Source organism: Nicotiana tomentosiformis, chromosome 8 (assembly GCF_000390325.3).
Source record: "Nicotiana tomentosiformis chromosome 8, ASM39032v3, whole genome shotgun sequence".
Classification (NCBI taxonomy): domain Eukaryota; kingdom Viridiplantae; phylum Streptophyta; class Magnoliopsida; order Solanales; family Solanaceae; genus Nicotiana; species Nicotiana tomentosiformis.
Genome location: NC_090819.1, coordinates 2,881,035 through 2,898,593, shown reverse-complemented (window position 1 = coordinate 2,898,593; position 17,559 = coordinate 2,881,035). Strand labels below are relative to the sequence as shown.

Here is a 17,559-nt window from a genome sequence, read left to right as displayed (position 1 = left end):
TTGAAGTTAGGGAAGTCCATGACAATATGTCATTTGAATTGAAACATATGTATATGATATATCCTACAAGTTTATTTTCGTACTCAAACAAAATCAATTATAACCCTTATTGTCTGGAAAAAAGGAAAATGAATATAGAAAGTAGATAATTTTTTCTTGGCTTAGGAGGGAAGTCGGGTAGAAAAAAAAGGTCTAGAGGTTATATCTATTTGCCGGTTTCTTCAAAAATTATTTTCGGTTTTCTTCAAATTTATTTATACCGGAAAAAATGTAAATCTCCTTTTCCTTTTCTTTCATTTCCTTCCACCAATTTCAAACAGGGGTGAAACTAGGTGAAGAGAAGGGGGATTAATTAAAGTTCTTTCTTTAAAAAATTATACGACAAAAATAATATAAAAGTAACTTCTTTTTTTGTTATGTATAAACTATTGAATTCTCTATATCAGACAAGTTTTAGTGTAAGGATAAAGGACATTCAAATCTTACTTTATGTTAGTTAGATCAGTATTTTTATTAAATAAAAAATAAAAAAAATGAGTTAAAATGTGGAGTAAAAAGTTACAATGCGTTGCGATGTTCGACATTGTAACTTTTGTGCTCGTATAGTTGTGATTTTTCTGTAACAAAACAAAGTTGCTTGATTTTAGGTCATAGTTATATGTCCTTTTATGAAATTTAATCTAAACATATATTTTAACATACTATTCTTATCATTAAATCATGGGAAAATGACCAAAGATATCCCTCTACTTTCATATATTGTTTATATTTAATCTCCATTATTATTTGGCCAAATTTACCCCTACCTTTATACTATCGAGCCAAATTTACCCTTACAATCAGCAAACTTTAAAAAAATACCCCTTGATCTGTTAAGTAATCCAAAATCTCCCAAATTCCTTTTATTTAAATCACTTGTTATTCTTTTTGGTCCACTATTTTTGAAATAATTGGCATTTACCTGCTTTCTGAATTAGAAAAAAAAAGAGAAAAAAATGTTAAATAATACAACCGAATAAACAAAAGTATAGTAAATTAAAAAATCTAAATTATGTAGCTTTTCTAAAATCTAAAAGTATTTACAACATCCCAATTTTAATGAATTCGTTGCACCAAATGTATGGAGACTTTGCAAGTATTAGTGATTGAAGTTAAAATTCCTCGGAAACTTTACATTGTCTAATTTAACTTTGCTTTATTTAAATGCCCTCACATTGTGCACTCTTAAATTAGTCGATCGAATTCTATACTAACCAGTCAATGACAAATATATTTGAATATACATGTACATACATGATGATCAACTGCATATAATACACAATAAATAGACCCACTAAATTCTACGGTATGTATATGATTGAAAAATAAATAAAATTTTAAACTAATTTTATTTATTACAAAAAGATAAATGGGTGCATTGATAATAAAAAAAAATTATGAATAATTTGTATAGTCTAGTAATTTTAGCATTCACATCAATAGTAATTTTAAAAAATAGTGGACCAAGAAAAACAACAAGTGATTTAAATAAAAGAAATTTGGAAGATTTTGGATTACTTAACAAATCAAGGGGTATTTTTAAAAGTTTGCTGATTGTAGAGATAAATTTGGCCCGATAGTATAACGGTAGGGGTAAATTTAGCCCGATTGTATAACGGAGGTTAAATGTAGACAATATATGAAAGTAGATGGGTATATTTGGCCTTTTCCCCTTAAATCATAGTACTAATCTACCAACATACATTTTCACCTTAATTTAAGGCTTAAAAATAGTAAATTAAATATGATTTGATCATTGGAGAATCTAGAAGAAGGCATGTGCCAACAAGAATATCTGAGATTTCATTTCTGTGACTAGGAGTGCAGAATATCTCTTATCTGAGTAATGAATCCACATGTTCCTTTTTCATTTGGCAACAAGATCCGAACTTTATCTTCTTCATATATACACCACAATTTCATAGTTTTTCCTTAGCCCCACAAAATATTTGGTGGCATTTGGTTTGTCACTTATTTGCCACCTTTTGTTTATTCTTGGTTGAGCTTCATTAGGTGCTCATTCTTCAACTGCAAATCTAACATTACTACAATCCAAAAGAAAATATGGCAACACAAGCATTGCTCTCTTCATCTTCTATTACTTCCTCAGTGGAGAATGCCAGACAGATTCTTGTGGGAAGACCTTCTCAATCTTCTACCAAGAAAGCTTCCTTTGTTGTAAGGGCTGCTTCCACTCCACCTGTTAAGGTAAATTCCCCTCCTTGTAAATAGTACTCTTCTCCGGTCCAGAGACGAACCCAAGATTTGAAGTTGGCGGGGAACATGAACGGACTGTTCAACCAGTGGCCCCGATTTTTTTATCTTAAGGGTTACAACTAAAATATTTTATTGTGTATAGTACTCTTATCGCCTTCGTTTCATATGACGATGTTTAGCTAGAAATGGAAAGAAGGAAAACCATGGAGCAATGGTAAAGTTGTCTTCGTGTGACCTATATATCACAGTTTCGAACCGTGAAGTGAGCCGCTGCCAGTGGCCCTATTGGTTTTTTTTATCTTAAGGGTTCCAAGTAAAATAAATTATTGTTTTTAACATATATACTCATATATATAGAACTTTTGCCGAAGTTAACCAGGTCCAGTGATCCCACTGTAACAAACATAGGTTCGCCTCTGCGTATCTCCATTTTAAATGACGATGTTTAGCTAGAAACGGATCTTTAGATGTTAAATTGACTTTTGTATTGGCAGTAATTGAAGCATTGAAGTTATAGTTAACATTTACTTTGATTTAGAAAATATAACATAATTGCTCACTTTATCTCCGCCTCTGAGTTATGATTGAAGTGCCTACGTACTCTTCCTTGCCCCTACTTAAAAATTCAAAGGTTACTTTTGGCTGTTGTTGTGACGCTTTGGTTATGAAGGTTACGCTTGGTCAGCGAAAGTCCCTCCAACTCACTCAAGAAAATATAACATCAATCTTTATCATTTACATTGTTAAATGTATTTGCATTCTTAAAATTGTATTGAATAATATTGTTGATTGATATAAGTATGCTTCAATAATCGATAAAAATCATATTACTATACACAAGTATTGATTCACTTAATTCTATTTTACAGCAAGGAGCAAATAGGCCTCTCTGGTTTGCTTCCAAGCAAAGTCTTTCATACTTGGATGGCAGGTAAGATTTATGAGCCTTAAGGGTATATATACCGCCAAAGTAAAGAATTTTTACAGTATTAGATCACCTTTACGTGTTATAGCAGACAGACTGCCTTATTTTCAAGATTATAATCCCCACTTTTTACGTAGGGTTATCTATAGATATCTTTTGAAGGATCCGACAGTGTAACCATTTCTTTACATTGTTAGTGTATATAAGTTAACTCATCAACATATGCCATATATCTTAAGACCAATTGTATGTTGATCCACAGTCTTCCTGGCGACTATGGATTTGATCCCTTGGGACTATCAGACCCCGAAGGAACCGGAGGTTTCATCGAGCCAAAATGGTTAGCATACGGAGAAATCATCAACGGGCGATTCGCCATGTTAGGTGCAGTAGGAGCCATAGCACCAGAGATTCTTGGAAAAGCTGGTCTCATCCCACCAGAAACAGCACTTCCTTGGTTCCAAACTGGTGTAATCCCACCAGCTGGAACATACAACTATTGGGCTGACTCTTACACTTTGTTTGTGTTGGAAATGGCACTAATGGGATTTGCTGAACACAGGAGATTTCAAGATTGGGCCAAGCCTGGTTCAATGGGAAAACAATACTTCTTGGGCTTGGAAAAAGGCTTAGGCGGCTCGGGTGATCCAGCGTACCCGGGTGGCCCATTCTTTAACCCTCTTGGATTTGGAAAAGATGAAAAATCTATGAAGGATTTGAAGCTTAAGGAGGTTAAGAATGGAAGATTGGCTATGTTGGCAATTTTGGGCTATTTTATTCAAGGTTTGGTTACTGGTGTTGGACCTTACCAAAACCTTCTTGATCATTTGGCTGATCCCGTAAACAACAACATCTTGACCAACTTCAAGTTCCACTAAGTGAACTTGTAGTTATTTCTTCCCAACTTACTCTTCTCTTATGTGTAACACTATGTGCAGATACTATTTTGTATGTCATCTGTAATGCTAAAAAGGGGACATTTGGTCTAAAAAGCCTGATATATTTTTAGTGTATTAGCAATGAGTCTATTTTTTCTAGTTGTTACATTGTTGTTATCATTTTTCTGGGTATTGTTGTTGGTATTTGACTATTTATATTTATCCTCTCGAGTCGAGGGTCTTTCGGAAATAGCTTTTTTACCTCCCCAGGGTAGGGTAAGGTCTGCGTACATACTACCTTTCTCAGATGCCACTTGTGGGATTTCACTAGGTTTGTTGTTGTTACTTACATGTAACCAGGAGGTCACGGGTTGGAGTCGTGGAAACGGCATTTTTGCAGAAATGCAGTATAAGACTGCGTACAATAGACCCTTGTGGTCCGGCCCTTCCCCGGACCCCGCCCATAGCGGGAGCTTAGTGCAATGAGTTGCCCTTGTTGTTGTATTAGCAATGAGTCCTGTTGAAATTATATATCAGTTGCAATCTTTTCTATCAAACAAGAACTCAGTGCTATGAGATGAATGAAATTTCGAATAAAAAAGCATTAATAGACTAAAAACAGAATATACAGCACTAAACACAAAACTTTTCAGCAAAGAGCAAAAAGCTAGGACTTCTGATTAACACTTTCTATATGTTATTATTGCTAAACAACAACATGATTAGTGAAGATTTATATAGTCGATCTAACCAGATTCACTATAAAGCGTAGTTATTGTTGTTGCTAGTGTTGATAAACATTCACTAAACCAGAATTGGAATTTCCTGGCGACGAGATCCTTATAACTTTGTATCAGTCACCGACCAAAAGCACACATAAGCAAGAAGAATATTTTTCAGTTTACTTATGCAAAGAGTTTAGTCGATAGAAGAATTCAAATGAAAATGTTTTTAGTTGAAACCTACCGATTCATGTCATTCTTCGTAGTAGGCAAGTTTCTTGAAACCCATACTCATTGTTTGAGTTTCTTAGCTCCCGTTTGGCCATAGATTTTGGCTTCATTTTTTCAAAAAAAAATTTAAAGTTATTGTTTGTTTATGAAATATGATATGTTTTGAAAAAAAAAAAAAATCAAAAATTTTCAAGTTTTTCTTCCACTCACAAAACTTTAATTTTTCTTTAAATAAAATACATATCCAAACACAACTTCAATTTTCAAAAGTTATTTTCTCACGCAACTTCAAAAACTCTTTTTTTAATTTTCAATCAAATCATCTATGTCCAAACGCTAACTTAGAATGCGCTATAGGAATATTTCTACTAAAAGGCACTATAAACGTAATATTGGAAGAAAGTGCCAGTATGCAATATAATTCAAAATCAAGTCCATGGCATATATCACAGGCGACAGTGAATGTCAATCAAATGGGAGCTCATAGCAAGGTTGATGTCTTGATTTTTGGCCATTTAATCAAAATTATATAATGAAATGAAATTGTAGAAGCTAATTTAGGTGAATTTGGACAGTAGATGAAAAGGCCTGATACGCCAATGGTTTATTTTCATTACATAGTACAACAATACACTTCTAAAGTAATTTCCTTTTTCTGCATTCTCAATCACGTCGAATATAAGATGTTGTTACTATTTGTGCCGAATTACTCTGGCAAAAACTAGAGTTGCCTATACCTTGTTTTAAGATATTGAACAAGCCAAAAATTGACACCAAGGTGTGGAGCACAGGAGAGAGAAGGGTGGGCAACTGGAGTTTAACATTTCTCATTTACACAAGTACACAAGATGTGGGAAGTTCTATTCACATTTGATAGATGTCAAATATTATACACAGGAGGGGGGGGGGTGTGGAAAGATGACTGTCCCATATTTGCTTATTTTTTGCACAGATAACATCACTGAAACAAATCAACGAAGCCTCTGAAAGATAAGATAAAGGGACCGGTGAAGATGGCATATAGACGATGAGAACATGTATCAAGTTTGAAGAATAATTTTCGCCTTTCAACTGCAACAACCCCCTCCTTGAGAAGCAGCTCCATCTCTTCCACCCGACGGTCCAGGAATGCCTCCATATCCAAATTTTATTCCATTGGACTGCAAAAAGTATCCAAGAATTACACGGGAATTATATAAAAACAATGCAATGAAAATTTACTCTTTGTGGAACAGAAGCATTTACCAAACTTTAGGCAAACTCTGTTTACTGATTCTCTAAACAATGAATTCAGTCATCAACAGTTGTCATCAATATCAAACTTCTCTTTTATAATTAGTTGTCATCAGTACCGAACTGATAAACAAGGACCTAACTAAAAAGATATGCTCAACTGCTGGAAGCCTTGATTGGATCCTAACAGCTACTTAGAGTATAAGAACACAGATTAAATCCATCAGGCAGTCTTCTTCAGTTGGCTAGTAATCTTTCGCATCTTCCATCAAATTAACTTTCTTAACCCTCCTGATATGGGATGTCACTCCAAAGTTGTATGGACAGGATATTGACTTCTCAATCAAGTACGAATTTCAACATTCACATCTCCCCATAAATGTTACTTTTACCAGTCAAAAGTAGGACGAATCAAAGAGCCTATTATGAGTGTTTGTGTTAATGTCTTTCTTACATAATTTAATCAGTACCTCCTACAACAGCTAATACTAGTTGGATATCTCGTAGTATATTTCACAGATATTTCAGGGAATAGGGATCACAGAAGCTGTAAATAGCACTGAGCCTGGCATAGCACTTGAACCAGATGAGACATGTATCTGGAGAATGGTGTCCCCCAGTGTTGATGTTGGTTTATGACTTATGAGCAGTGTTGGCTAGTTCACCTGATTAGTTGTGGATAAATTCTCATACTTTACAGGAAAACCAATCCTTGGATTTTTTCCATTATGTTCTTTAAATAATGAAAACTAAGAATACTTGGTAAATATCATGTGGTCTACTTAATGGGATGCCAAACATATTTTCCCCCTACTTTTCCAGATTCTCTTACCAAGGTGCCTTTTACATATAAATACATCTTAGCAAAAGTTACGTCTTCTCAAACAGGTAAGAACATATGCTTTCAATAACCAAAGCAGAACATATTGAACAGAACTACTTTATAACAACAGTGGCATACCTCATTTGAGACATCAAACACACCATCCTGTATTTTCTTGTAGATTGTTGAAGCTGTTTTGATAAAAGCCTGAATAATGCAGAAAAGGAAGCACAAGATTAACAGCCAATATCGAAATCCAATTAGGGAAAATGTCCATGGTGGAGATAAAACCTCAAGAGAAGTATCAGATAGGAGAAATTCTTACCTCTTCAACATTCTGAGCTGTTTTAGCAGAGGCCTCCATAAATATCAAGCCATGTTCCTTGGCAAACTGCTCACCTTCTTCTGTGCTTACAGCCCTTCTATGAGCCAGATCACACTTGTTTCCTATCAGCATTATGGTCATGTTTGCATTTGCATGCTGCCTTGCATCTTCTAACCAACTAGCAAGGTGATTAAATGTTTCCCTCCTATTTAGTTTGGAGAAAACATACAACACCTGTCACTAACAAAATAATTGGGCAAATGCAAATAAACATGCAAATTGGGCTACCTGATTCATATACACTATGTTTTGCTCACTATTCACATTCTTGAACAGAAGTAGACTTCAAAACACAGATGTGTAACATTACTTCCACATAAGTTTTCAATTGGACAGAGAAGAATATTAAGTCAATTACAAATTTTAGGAACCGAAAAGCCTTTAAAACTATAGTAACACTAGCTCACTGACCAACAGAGATGCTGCTCTGCAAGTTCAGTACTCATCCACTATCTTTTGCACTTTTATTATTATCTTTAGCATCTTTTATATTGCTCTCTTTAGTCAACGACATATTAGCTATATCATGATCAGAACACCATCAGATATGTTTTCACAATGACAAGTTAAGGACTAAAATGTGATGTTCCACAACCAGTTAAGCTAAATACTACAATATATTTGAGATGCGGCAATTTTAAATGAGATTTCTGGGAAATAAGTTACTTATGCAGGAATCTCTAACCAAAATAAAATTACATATAAATAAGTACATCTCTAAAATATGAGAGAAAATATATGCCAGGCAACCTAGAGTTACATGCATTATGAAAGTGTCAAATTCCCTTATCCAAAGTGTCAAAGATTTGTCCTACCTTGTAATATCATAAACAAGTAATGCCCCAGCAGCACCTCTGTAATATGACCTTGTGATGGATCTGAATGATTCTTGACCAGCCTGAAACGAGAACATTCATTAGAACATACTTTCAGACTTCAGTGAAAGCACATCCAGATACGAAAAACTAGGAGGACTAGGCTGCATTTTGATTAAAAAAAAGGATGACCAACTGAATTATGGACTTCTATAGGCATTTATTTGGACCTTCTAATACTAAGAAAAAAACAGAGGAAGAGAGAAAATTTGTGTCACTAACCGTGTCCCAGATCTGTAGTTTTATTGGTTTGTTGTCTATTGTGATCATTCGAGCCCCGAATTCAACCCCAATCGTCAGGTCATGGACAGGTTGAAACCGTTTGTCCGTAAATTGCAAAAGAAGACATGATTTTCCAACTCCTGTACAGAGAAATATTATATCCTTATAAGTGATGTCTCACACAAGACTTTAAGTAATGTATGCATGGACATCACATGACAGAATCCAATACTTTGAAAAATCAAATGATTTTTCAAAGAGGGGGAGGGAAGGGTTGCACTAATACATGACACAACAAAAACTAAAAGAGTTAATACCCTAAAAACCCCCGAAGACCCTAACTATCAACTTTTTGTCAGTTACATACTTAAACTATCGTGTGTCCCCAAAATCTCAGTGACAACCAAACAATTAGTATTGATAAAATCAGGCAAAAATGTTGAAACTCTAGTTTCCCTTGATATCATGATGATAAAGCACCAATTTTGGCCAGAAAAAAAAAATTCTTTCCTTCTGAAATGATCGATTGCCGAAACATCATGAATATATGATTGGCTGTCTACTACTTTCTTTGTTCCAATTTGTGACGCACTTTCCTTTTTAGTTTGTCCCCAAAAGAATGATATTTTTCTATATTTAAAAATAATTTAACTCTAAACTCTCCATTTTACCCTTAATGAGATTGATTTAAAGCCACACAAATACTTATGGCTTGTTTTGGACCATAAGTTTCAAAATTTTTGTTTTCTTTCTTAAGCTTCGTGTCCAGTCAAACTGGATCACATGATCAAAATGGGATGGAGGGAGTAATTCTTATGAAATATAGCTCAAATAATAGAAGACTGAATAAAATGCCAGTACTTAGATAGCAGCATATACTCAATTGCTCACATATTTCAGAAGGCACAATAGCCACAGAATCCATTACACTGGAACATTCCATTGTTTTTCCAGATCCAGAATAAACACTTACAGGAAGTGCAAAAACACTAAATTAACATCACTGGTTACCAAAATAATACAAAACCTGTTAATTAGAGAAACTACTAATCAGATGCAAAATATTTATTAAAAAAAAATTAAAAACAAATACTGTATTACAGCTAGTGCTAAACAATTAAATTAACATCACCGATATCCAAATTACACAGAACCTATTAATCAGATGCAAAATCATTAAAAAAAATCAAACTCGTTGAAAAACAAAAGGAAGTTAAGGAATCAAATCGAACAAAAATAAAAACAAGAGATGAAAATTACCGGTATCACCGATGATAATATATTTGAAGAGATAGGCGTACGACATGGTTCACCGATACGAAGGGAAAGAAGGAGATCTGAATAGAGAGAGGACTTGATAAATTGTATTGTGAGCTGGAGAAAACGACAGAATAATAATAAATAATAATAATATATAAAATCCTCCTAATAATTTGAAGGTGATAACAGGTAATTAGCTCTATAAAAGATTTTGGAGAGCCTCTCTATATTTTATCTTCTTCTCCCTTATGCTGAACGCGGGGGGAAAGACAGGATTTGCAGAGGCTTTTGGAATATTCACGTTAGTTATATTCATGGAAGGAGAAAACGACAAAAATATTCCCTCATGTTTGGAGTAAATTTAAAATAGTCCCTTAAGTATACTTTTGAAAGTTATCGATCCTGTAAATTTATCAAAAGTGAACACCTTGGTCTCGTTCAAATATTTAACAAATCATGTTTATTATCCACCATTTCGTGAGGCTTGATACATAAGTGTAATATGAACATTATTTTGGCTAATGAAGTCCATATCACATAACCATAAACATATTTGTAAAGTGTAGATCTTGTTGGTAATATTTTTTGGGACAAAAAAATATTGCATTGTGTGGTGGATATCATTTGCACAAGTTGTATCTTTTCTTTTACAACTAAGAGGCCAAGGCTTTTTTTGCCTATAAAATAAAATGCCATTAGTTCATTTTAAACACACCAACAAGACTTGAGTCTTTATTTCTTGTTTCTTTATTTCCTTCTTTATTAAGAGTGTTTTGTATGAGAGTCGAGTGTTGGGAAGCACTTGTGTGAACTCTTTCTTTAGAGTGATCTTGTGAGGTTATTCTGTTAGGGTATTTGGGATTAATTAGAGTATTTACTCTAATTTTATACTCTCTTTTGTACTCTTATTGTTATAGTAAATTGCTCCTCAATGCTTGTGGACATAGGTCACACTTTGACTGAACCACGTTAAATTGGTGTCTACTTTATATGCTTTAACTGTCGTTGTTATCAACTTGCATTGTATTTTTTGTTGTCATTATAACATTGTTTGGCTAAATTTCGCAATACCCGAGTTCTCGATCCTAACAAATTGGTATCAGAGCCAGATCTAATCAGGTTTATTTCAGTAGCCAATATAACTTTAACAAAGACTTATGTTGAGAAATTTGATCGAAGTGCAAACTTCGGAATGTGGCAATTAAAGATGAAATCTATCCTAATTCATGATGGCTTAGATTTGGCATTGCAAGAAAAGGAGAAGAAGCCGGATAAAATGACGGACAAGGAGTTTGCTGTCATAGACAAAAAGGCAAAAGCATGTATCATTTTAAATCTCTCAAATGAGATTTTATGTGAAGTTTCGGTAGAATCCACAGCCAAAAGCATGTGGGAAAAATTGAAAACCTTATATATGAAGAGGACGGTGGAAAATAGACTTTACCTAAAACAGAAACTTTATACAATTCGTATGGGTGAAGATACCTCTGTTCTCTCTCATCTTGACACCTTTGATTTCATTCTTATAGATTTGAGTAATATAGATGCTGAAATTAAAGATTAGGATCAAGCCGTGTTACTGCTTTATTCTCTACCCTCATCTTTTAAGCATATAACAGATACTATGCTTTATGCAAAGGATAATATCTCTTATAAGGATATTAAATATATCTTAAAATCAAAAGAATGAATAAATAGTGATATTACTGGGGAAGCTAGTGGAACACAAGTGGAAGTTAGCTTGTTTGTGAGGGAAAAATCTGACTCCATATCCAGATACAATAATTTGGAGTGTCGCTATTGTCATAAGAAATGTAACATTATCTCTGAATGCTATAAACTGAAAAATAAAAAAAATCATAAAAAAAGAAAAAATGAGCACAAACGTACTGACACCGCAAAAGCTAGTGTAGCAACTGATGAGATTGAGGGAACTATATTTTTAGCAACTGAAACTAGTTTCAGATCAGACAATGAGTGGATTTTAGATTCCGGTTGTTCATATCATATATGTCCTAGCAAGGACTTGTTTTCTACATATGATTCAGTTGAAGGTGGAGTTGTCCAGCTGGCTAACAATGTTACTTGTAACTTTATTGGCAAAGGTACAATTCGGATCAGAATGCACAATGGTAAGGTGAGAACTCTCACCGATGTTAGATATGTTCCCGAGCTAAAGAAAAATCTCATCTCTTTGGGCACTTTAGAATCCCTTGGGTGTAAATTCACTAGTGAATGTTGAGTTCTAAAAAGTTTTCAAGGTGCTCTTGTGATTATGAAACCATAGAGATCTGGTTCGTTGTATACTTTATTGGGATCCACTGTTATATGCCCTACTACAGTTTCAGTATCAGACAACTTGTCTGATTTTGATGGCATTAAACTTTGACATATGCCCATTGGGGCTTTTGCGGAGAGGGTGGAGCAAATTTACTATATCAGCCAAAATTAGGCCAAGGTGGAGATTTGTAATATGACCAATATTTTGGCTAATGGAGTCCATATCACATAAGCATAAGCATATTTGCAAAGTATAGACTTTGTTGGTAATATTCTTTGGGACCCAAAATATATTGCATTGTGTGGTGGATATCAATTTGCACAAGTTGTATCTTTTCTTTTTTAACTAAGAGGCCAAGGCTTTTTTGCCTATAAAATGAAAGGCCATTAGTTCATTTTAGACACACCAACAAGACTTTTGTCTTCATTTCTTGTTTCTTCCTTTCCTCCTTTATTAAGAGTGTTTTGTATGATAGTTGAGTATTGGGAAACACTTGTGTGAACCCTTTCTTTGGAGTGATTTTGTGTGTTTATTCTGTTAGGGTATTTGGGATTAATTATAGTATTTACTCTAATTTTGTACTCTCTTTGTCACGACCCAAAATCTCACATGTCATGATGACGCCTATGTCGATACTAGGAAAGTCAATAACCTCAATAAATCCCAAATTATTTTAAGTTTGAAGACATAATGTTTAAATACAATACCAAAAATAAATCTCGCAAATATCGATACAACACTCCCAAAACCTGGTGTCACTGAGTACATGAGTATCTATAAATTTAAAGTCTGGAAAGCATGATGTATAATAATATGAGACCAAATACAATAAATAAAAGGGCAGGGAAGGAGAGACAAGGTCTGAGAAACATGGCAGCTACCTCTGAATCTCGGGAAAATCAACTATGGGAAAGGATCAACACCCGTTGTGTCCGTATTCACCTGGATCTGCACACGAAGTGCAGGGTGTAGTATGAGTACAACAAACTCAGCAAGTAACAACAATAAATAAAGAACTGAAAGTAGTGACGAGCTTCACAGCTAAGTCCAAATATAGTACTTTCCAACATGAAAAGGTAGGCGTGCTTTCAAGTTCAACATTTAAATCTCCACATCAATTTCATATCAATTTTTTTTTATCGAAACAGAAATAATATCTTTTAGAGTTTCTCCAAAACAGTGACATATGACAACTGAAATGCAAAAATAATGGTATCAATGCATCCTCTCAGAGTAACAACCACTCAGTCCTCCCATTAACTCCAACCTCACAATCACTCTTTCCTCTTAGTTACTCATTCTTCTCAATCACTCAGCACTCGCACTTAGTAGGTACATGCGCTCCGGAGGGGATCCTTCATCCCAAACGCTATATCAAGCTAATCCTGGCATAAATTAATGAAACATTCTGCGGCGTGCAACCCGATCCCATAAATATCCTCACAATTATTCCCTCGGCCTCACTCGGTCATCAACCTCTCCAGTCTCGCGGGCTCAAGATGTCATGAAAATCAGCCCAAAAATGATAATATGATGTATTAATAAATAGTAACAGAGACTGAGATATGATATGAAATAAATGAACATGACTGAATGTGAGATTACAATTTGAACATATAATTCATCCACAGAAATGACCCACAACATATATCTAAGCATGATTTTTAATACGAGTCTCAGCTCAATTTTCTCTATCACATAAAGAATGTAAGGCTATCAACATATTATTCAACTACACAGTTCCATGGAATTTGACCAATTCACAATTCCTATGGTGCATGCCCACATGCCCGTCACCTGGCATGTGCATCACCTCAAGACTAATCACATAACACATAATCCGAGATTTCATACCCTCAGGACCAGATTTAAAACTGTTACTTACCTCACACAGTGTAATTCTTTATTCTGCTACGCCTTTGCCTCATAAATCGGCCTCAAAAATCCTCGAATCTAGTCACAATTAATACGATTCAGTCGATATAAATTATTAGAATTAATTCCGTAAGAAATACTAATTTTTCAACAAAATCCAAAATTGCACCCAAAAATCACCCGTGGGCCCCACGTCTCGGAACCCGACAAAAGTTATAAAATATGAACGCCCATCCAACCACGAGTCCAACCATATAAATTTTACCAAATTCCGACATCAACTCGACCCTCAAATCCTCAATTAAAATATTTGAAGATTTCTACCATTTTCAACCCAATCTTTACCCATTTGAACTCAACAATCTTTCCACAAACTTTATTGGTATGTGTATGTATAAATAATACTCTCACACCCAAGAATCATACTCTTAATTACCCATCTTTTACTCCAAACTTGAAATTGAAGAATTAGGGAAAGAAATTCTTATCTCTTTGAAGCCCTAGCAAAATCCTTGTGAAATCTTTAAACCTTAAACAAGGATTGATAGACAAATGACTAGGTCTTCACTTCCTCTCTATAAGATGCTCTCACCTCTCTCTAAAATATCAGATGAAACCTTTAAAAATGATCCCCAATAGTATTTTATAAGAATAGGGTTGGGTTTATAAAGCCAGAAAAATTAAGCCCCGAAACACACTCTGCGGTCGCATATGCGACCGCATAATGCTTCTGCGGCCCGCATAATGGGTTGCAAAAATAGCCTTCGGAACTGGGCAACACTGCCTCAATATGCGGTCATTATGCGGCCCGCAGACATGTTCTGCGATCGCATAATGCACCGCAGAACTGGTATGAGATCGCATAGTGCACCGCAAAACCTGATCTCCAAACTTGCCTCAACTGCTTCACTCTGTGGCCGTTATGCGGTCCGCAGAGTGATTCTGTGGGTGAATAGTGGGCTGCAAAAATGTATTTTCCTACCCGAAAACTTTCTTTTACTCACCAGTGCATTGTTCAATCCAAAAGGTCTGAGCCGCGCAACCTTTGTACTAATTAATCTACCTAGGCACCACAAAACCTTAAATTTGCATCCGGTCAAATTTTCTAACCTAAGTTTTCAATTATGAGACTAAGTATCTCATTTCACTCTGAAATCCTTCCGGACCCGAACCAACTAACCCGGTAAATCGTAAAATAATTGTAAAACATAACTTGAGTAGTAAATAGGAAAACAAAGTTATAATACTCAAAACTACCGACCGGTTCGTTGCGTTGTCCCCCTCTTAAACAAACGTTCATCCTCGAACATGTTTAGAATCATACCTGGAGTCTCAAATAGGTGTGGATATTTGCTCCGTATCTCCCGCTCAATCTCCCAAGTTTCCTCTCCGACTGGCTGGCCTCTCCACTGTACCTTCACTGACGTTATGTTCTTTGACCTCAGCCTTCAAACCTGCCGGTCTAAAATAGCCATTGGCTCCACATCATAAGTCAAATTACTGTCCAGGTGCACTGTGCTGAAATCCAAAATATGAGATGGATCCCCGACATACTTTCGGAGCATGGATATATGGAACACTGGATGAACACGTGATAGACTAGGTGGCAAAGCAAGTTCATAAGCCACATCTCCAATTTTCTTAAGTATCTAAAAAGGCCCAATATACCGAGGGCTCAACTTGACCTTCTTCCCGAACCTTAACACAACCTTCATGGGTGAAATCTTGAGCATTACCTTCTCCCCAACCATGTAAGCAATATCACGGACCTTCCTGTCGGCATAACTCTTGTGTCTAGACTGCGCCGTGCGAAGTCATTCCTTAGTCACTTTGACCTTCTCTAAAGCATCCAGAACCAAGTCAGTACCCAATAGCCTAGCCTCACCCAGCTCAAGCCAACCCACCGAAGACCGACACCGTCTCCCATATAAAGCCTCATACGGAGCTATTTGAATGCTCGATTGGTAGCTGTTATTGTAAGCAAACTCCGTGTATGGCAGAAATTGATCCCAAGAACCCCCAAAATCAATGACACAAGCGCGTAGCATATCCTCCAATATCTGAATAGTGCGCTCGGAATGTCCGTCCGTCTGAGGGTGAAATGTTGTACTGAACTGAACCTGTGTACCTAATTCTTACTGCACTTCTCTCCAAAACTATGATGTAAATTGCGTGCCAAGAGTTGTTCCTAAACCTTCGAATAACTATTCTACCTTACCACACACATACCCGGGGGTGATCCCACGTCAGCCTTGTGAGACCCAATTTCAACTATATGTCGTGATGGCGCCCAACACTACAGCTAGGCAAGCCAAATTAATAAATTAAGCATATATTGAGAAAATTTAAAACCAAAAAAAATAATAAAATCCAAATTCTACTAATGTGTGTGCCAAGACCTGGTGTCACAAGTGTATGAGCATCTAGTAGATTATACAAAATCTCAAATACTGTCTGAAATAAAAATAGACAGAATAAAAAAAAAATACAAAGTGAGACACTAGTAGCTGTAGAATGGATCAGAGAAACAGCTCACCACTATGCCCCTGGATAACGTGGGTGTAAGACGATAGGTCCCCCACTAGTACTCGCCTCAGTTCCTGCACAAAAAGTGCAGCAAGTATAGTATGAGTACGTAAACAACGTGTACCCAATAAGTATCAAGCCTAATCTCGAAGTGGTAGAGACGAGATGACCGACTTTGACACTCACTATGAGTCAATAATAATAATTGAAATACAACTAGGATATGTAAATCAACATGATTTACAGAATTTAAAATAATTTATTTAATCAACGAAAATAATCAAATTCCTTCAAATGCAACAATTCTCAATATATTAATTAAATTCCTTCAATTCAAATAATTTTCAATTTATCAATTAATCTCATTTATAGGAATAACAATTAATTCCTCGACAAGCAGGCATAATAATTCATTAAATTCCAAGGATTTTCCAATTTATCCATGAACTTCGCAAGCTGAAATAAATTATTAAAGTATCATATGATTATTATTATTATTAAACACGATTTCTGTCGAGGACGTATGGCCCGATCCAGAGTATCGTGTACACTGCCGAGGGACGTGCGGCGCGATCCATAGATGCATCTATCCTGCCGAGGCGTTCGGCCCGCTTCACAAGAAAGGAGGCCATTTTCTTATGTACTTCCGGAAGGAGAGTATATTTATTATAAGATTAATTCGGGAGGAAGAACAAATTTCTCTTAACAATTAATTAATTAAAATAGAAAATCAAGTATATGAGATTTTTATCCTTTAATATTTTTATCTAACAATTCACAATATATGTACATATCAAATAATATTAATTAAACAAAGAATACAATTTACACAAGTAATTCATGCTTTGAGTTCTAAACTACCCGAACTTTAGCATTAATAGTAGCTACGCACGGACTCTCATCACCTCGTGTGTACGTAGCCCCCACAATTAGCAACAATTATTAAATTTTAATCACCTATGAGGTAATATCCCCCTCACAAGATTAGACAAGAGACTTACCTCGTCTTGCTCCAATTTAATCCACTATAAGGCCTTTTCCATGATTATCCAACTCTGTCTAGCTCG

The 17,559-nt window shown here is 35.4% G+C and overlaps 2 protein-coding genes across 2 annotated transcripts; one reads left to right on the top strand and one right to left on the bottom strand.

The window, feature by feature from the left end:
- Positions 1-1,973: 1,973 nt before the first annotated feature.
- Positions 1,974-4,194, top strand: LOC104109995 (chlorophyll a-b binding protein 8, chloroplastic-like). The gene is made up of 3 exons (XM_009619406.4): positions 1,974-2,247; positions 3,126-3,187; positions 3,444-4,194. Exons 1-3 carry the CDS (start codon positions 2,104-2,106, stop codon positions 4,057-4,059), a joined length of 822 nt encoding a protein of 273 aa, XP_009617701.1. The 5' UTR covers positions 1,974-2,103; the 3' UTR covers positions 4,060-4,194.
- Positions 4,195-5,815: 1,621 nt separating this feature from the next.
- On the bottom strand, positions 5,816-10,090 carry LOC104109996 (ras-related protein RABB1c-like). Its single transcript, XM_009619407.4, has 6 exons — positions 9,811-10,090; positions 8,551-8,690; positions 8,269-8,351; positions 7,394-7,598; positions 7,207-7,275; positions 5,816-6,172 (listed from the first exon to the last, which is right to left on the bottom strand). The coding sequence occupies exons 1-6, from the start codon at positions 9,854-9,856 to the stop codon at positions 6,080-6,082; spliced, it is 636 nt and encodes a 211-aa protein (XP_009617702.1). The 5' UTR covers positions 9,857-10,090; the 3' UTR covers positions 5,816-6,079.
- Between the last annotated feature and the right edge of the window lie 7,469 nt (positions 10,091-17,559).